Below are 4157 nucleotides of genomic sequence, written 5' to 3' on the forward strand. Positions count from 1 at the left end.
ATACTTACCTCAATGTTCGTATTTTCAGGGAAAGAATACTATTGATCTATGAAAAGGACAAGACAAGATCAAAGTTTCCTTATTTCAGTTTCAGAAGAATATTTATCTGGTTTTCTTGAGAGGTAATGATCTCAATTCACATACATTGGTAGATTACAAAATGAAAACTAAATAAAATCAACACTCAATGTAATCATGTTTTATAAATACCTTCTTTAAAACATTTATTCCACATTAAGTCAAATACAAAATTAGACATTCATACCTTTGATTTATGATGTTAATCTAACATAATGATGCTAGATTCTTACAGAACTTATTGAGAAACATACTTCCATAATTAATAATAGATATCCTAACTTGTTTCATAAGATCATTAAATCAAATATTTATAAACAAACTATTAACAAAAACCATCTTCAAAATCAAATCTTTAACAACCAATCATTCAATAAAATATTTCTACAACCAATAAAAACACGCAAACAAATGAATAAATTCTTATTATATATGTTTTATTCACGATACATTTATTGTAGAGTGTCATGCACTTTCAGATATCTAACAACTTTATTCAGAAATACACAAACAAATCACACCACCATCTGTATTACTTCTCTTCCACCTCATTCAACCAAATCCCCTTATCTCAACCACTTACAGACATCCCTTCAACTTAAAAAAACTCAAATCTAGTAAAAAAAAACAAGTGTGACACTCTAATTTGAAACAGATATTCCCACATACCCAACTCCTATAACAAAGAAAGCACCGGATTGAAGCAATAGATAAACAAACATATGATCTTTCCCAAACATCATATCATAAATAGCCACATACAGAAGAAACAACCCCATTATCAATTCCGAGAAGTGAAGCCTGTTTTTTAATCATATCAAAATATTAGCATATAATCATATATATATATATATATATATATATACACACACACACACACACACAAAGGGTATAATCATAATTTTACAATACCTTTCTCCAAATCGCGAACGTGACTTCTTCAATGGCTTCACAATACTTTTAGGCTTTGTTGCATTTCCTAGTTTTTCAGTCACAACCCATTCATTGACTCGATTAGCTCCCAAAAGTCCAATAATTGTTGCTTTGGATCGATGAAATGACATGACATTTTCAAACAAGATCCAGAACACAAGAAGATGCAATGACCTGCAAGGGCAAAATGGTAATTTGGTAAATTAGTAATTAGTGATCAATCTAAAGGGGTAAAAAGGTCATTTTGTGATAATACCTTAGGGTGCATGAGGAGTTTAAGATTGTAACGGTTGCTGGAACGTATATGGCTATGAGTTTTGGGAGATGGACTTCAGGAACCATGATGCTGACTGGGATGATGACACAGTAAAAGAAAAAGGTGACCCAATGTGCGATTATCTTCCTCACAAAAAAGAACGCATAGATGACATGGAATTTCTTCCAGATGGATACCCTCTGCATAAAGTTTGAATCTTTATCTCAAAAACTCAAGGGTATTAAGGTAATTAAAAAGGTTTCTTGAAATTAACCTCGCAAAAGATGATTTCTTTTGTCATTTTTCTGAAAAGATTAGCTGGACCACATGACCACCTATGCTGCTGAAATCTATACGCTTTGAAAGTACTCGGTAGTTCGTTTTTCACCTATATGTAATTCTCATAACAATTCATGAAAAGGGTAATATTGGAAATACTGAAAAGATTGGAAATGTTACTATTTACTCACCTCTAAGTCACCCACAAAGACAAATTTCCAACCTTTTAGACTTGCTCTAACAGCAAGATCCATGTCTTCTACTGTGGTTCGATCTTTCCAGCCACCAGCATCTTCAATAGCTCTTATACGCCACACGCCCGCAGTTCCTAATTTTATATAACAAAAAAAATTATAAAATCTAAAAACTTATTTTCCACCTGTCAAATAAAATAAAATAAATAAATAATAACTTACTTACCATTGAATCCAAAGAATTGACAAGTTGATGACCCCACTTCTTGTTCAACAGCAAAATGGTAGGCGAGTGACATCTCTTGGAGTCGAGTCATTAAACATTCATCAGCATTAACTACAAACAACTTATTTATTTTTAGTAATAATGCTATATTTTAGTGGCAAAATGGTAAATATTCAAGAAATGAGTGACCCTTTTACCGAATTTCCATCGAGCCTGAACCAAAGCCAATTCTGGATTCTCAAGAAGGTAAGGTACAGATCTCCATAAAAAGTCTTCATCTGGTTGAAAATCTGCATCAAATATGACAACAAATTCGCAATCTAATACATAATCTTTTTTTAATCCTTCACGAAGAGCACCAGCTTTGTATCCATTTCTGTTGTTTCTTGTCTCATATTTCACATTTACCCCCCTCTGAATCCACTTTTTACACTCCAACTCCACCAGTGCCTGTATACAACTAATAAGTTTCTTTCTACGTTCTATATAGCTAACTCATAACTATTTTGAAACTAGAGTAAATTACAAAAACAATCCCTGTACTTTCTCATTTTTACCATTCTTAGTCCAAAATCGAAACCCTTTTCATTTTTTTGTCCTTATCTAAACTTTCATATCGATTTCGGTCTGTGTAAATTGAAATAACGGTTCAAGTCTTAAACAAGGTGAAAATCTAAAAGCACAGGGGTATTTTTGTAATTTAGTATTCAACTATAACTGTAGTTGTAGGGGTACCCTTAGGACTTCATTGGTTGAGTCATCAAGAACCTGAACAATAAGACGATCAGCTGGCCATCTAAGTGAACATACAGCTCCAATTGACAGCTTGTAGACCTGTAAAGAAAATAAAAATGGCAACATGTAAAATTAATTTAATTTACACATAAATATTGTGTACGAAAAACATGTGTAGAATACCTCTTTTTCATTGAACATAGGTATCTGAACCAACACCATAGGGTAGCTTCTATTCTGTTCAAGATCTTCTTTGAGCGCTTCTAGTTTATACTGAGTGTACTTTTTCTTTCCCAAAAACTTCACCAAAAGAACAACAATAGTCATGTACACACGTTCAACGAACATCATCAAAGACATGACAGCACAAACACAGATGGCAGCGGTCAATGGCGGCATCACCATTGACACGCGTATATGCCGCCAGACATCGGTGAAACTGCCTGTGAAATCATAGGCGGATAAGACATCGGGTTCTGTGCGAAAAATGTTTCTCATGGTGAATTGGAAGGAAGGAAGGAGATAGGACTTAGGAGATGGGTGGGGATGAGGGTGGTGAGGAAGATTAAAAGGTGTGCTTTAAATAGAAAATGTTAGAGGTTTTGTTGAAGATGATGATGACATGGAGGGTGACATGGCGGTGGGCTTAGGTGGAAGATTTTGGTGCATTGAGTGAATCGTTTAATGAGGCAAGCTACGTGCAAGCAAATATGGTATGAAGGATCAATATTGTTAGCTGGATTTCTCGCCTTTCTCGCCGACAATGTTGTTGACAATATTCAACTCACGTATTTCTAATTAAGGTAATGAATTTAAGTTTTGTGATTTACCATATACTACTACTAAAAATGCTTGTTAAGCCCATAAGCCAAAGTAGATGGAAGTTTTATAAGGCCTAATTGTTATTCCACCACGTGCGTTTATTTATGGTTTGTCCCCGTATTATAGTGTAGGCCTTAGTTTCCTTTTATATGTTAGTGTTTTTCGTACAATATTTACCTTCTTATTGTTGTCCACTTTTTTACTTTCGGCTATAGAGCATTCATAATGGTGAGTTCAATGAGATAGTTGAGTGAGGTGGCAAGTCTAGTTGTCTTTTAATGGATTAAACTCTACAATTGTGAGGTGCTACCTTGACATTCAATGGATTTGGAGGTTTTTTTGTTGAAAGGCTAACACAGACCCACTGAATTCTACTCCTCAACTACTTTTTTTATGCATGACGAGACTCGAACCCTCAACCCCTTAGGGAAGACATACATTTTTAAAATCCTTGGTACCGCTAGGCCAAAAGAGTTTAATGAACATTAAACTCTTCAATGGGAAGAATGAATGTTTTCTCTTTCTTAAATAAATACTATAAATTATCTTGTGTAATGTTTTTATTGAACTTAGGAAATCTTGAAAGTTGAATGCATTATAGGAAATCTTTCATGGAGTTATATGAAATGTAGAA

The 4157-nt window shown here is 34.0% G+C and overlaps 1 protein-coding gene across 1 annotated transcript; it reads right to left on the reverse strand.

Moving 5' to 3' along the window:
- Positions 1-444: 444 nt before the first annotated feature.
- Positions 445-3613, reverse strand: LOC145057846 (glucomannan 4-beta-mannosyltransferase 1-like). The gene is made up of 9 exons (XM_079005758.1): positions 2885-3613; positions 2702-2800; positions 2164-2416; positions 1967-2077; positions 1738-1874; positions 1542-1655; positions 1268-1467; positions 991-1185; positions 445-879 (listed from the first exon to the last, which is right to left on the reverse strand). Exons 1-9 carry the CDS (start codon positions 3197-3199, stop codon positions 720-722), a joined length of 1584 nt encoding a protein of 527 aa, XP_078861884.1. The 5' UTR covers positions 3200-3613; the 3' UTR covers positions 445-719.
- Positions 3614-4157: the final 544 nt, after the last annotated feature.

Source organism: Lactuca serriola, chromosome 6, assembly GCF_051521515.1.
Source record: "Lactuca serriola cultivar US96UC23 chromosome 6, Lser_US96UC23_V15, whole genome shotgun sequence".
Classification (NCBI taxonomy): domain Eukaryota; kingdom Viridiplantae; phylum Streptophyta; class Magnoliopsida; order Asterales; family Asteraceae; genus Lactuca; species Lactuca serriola.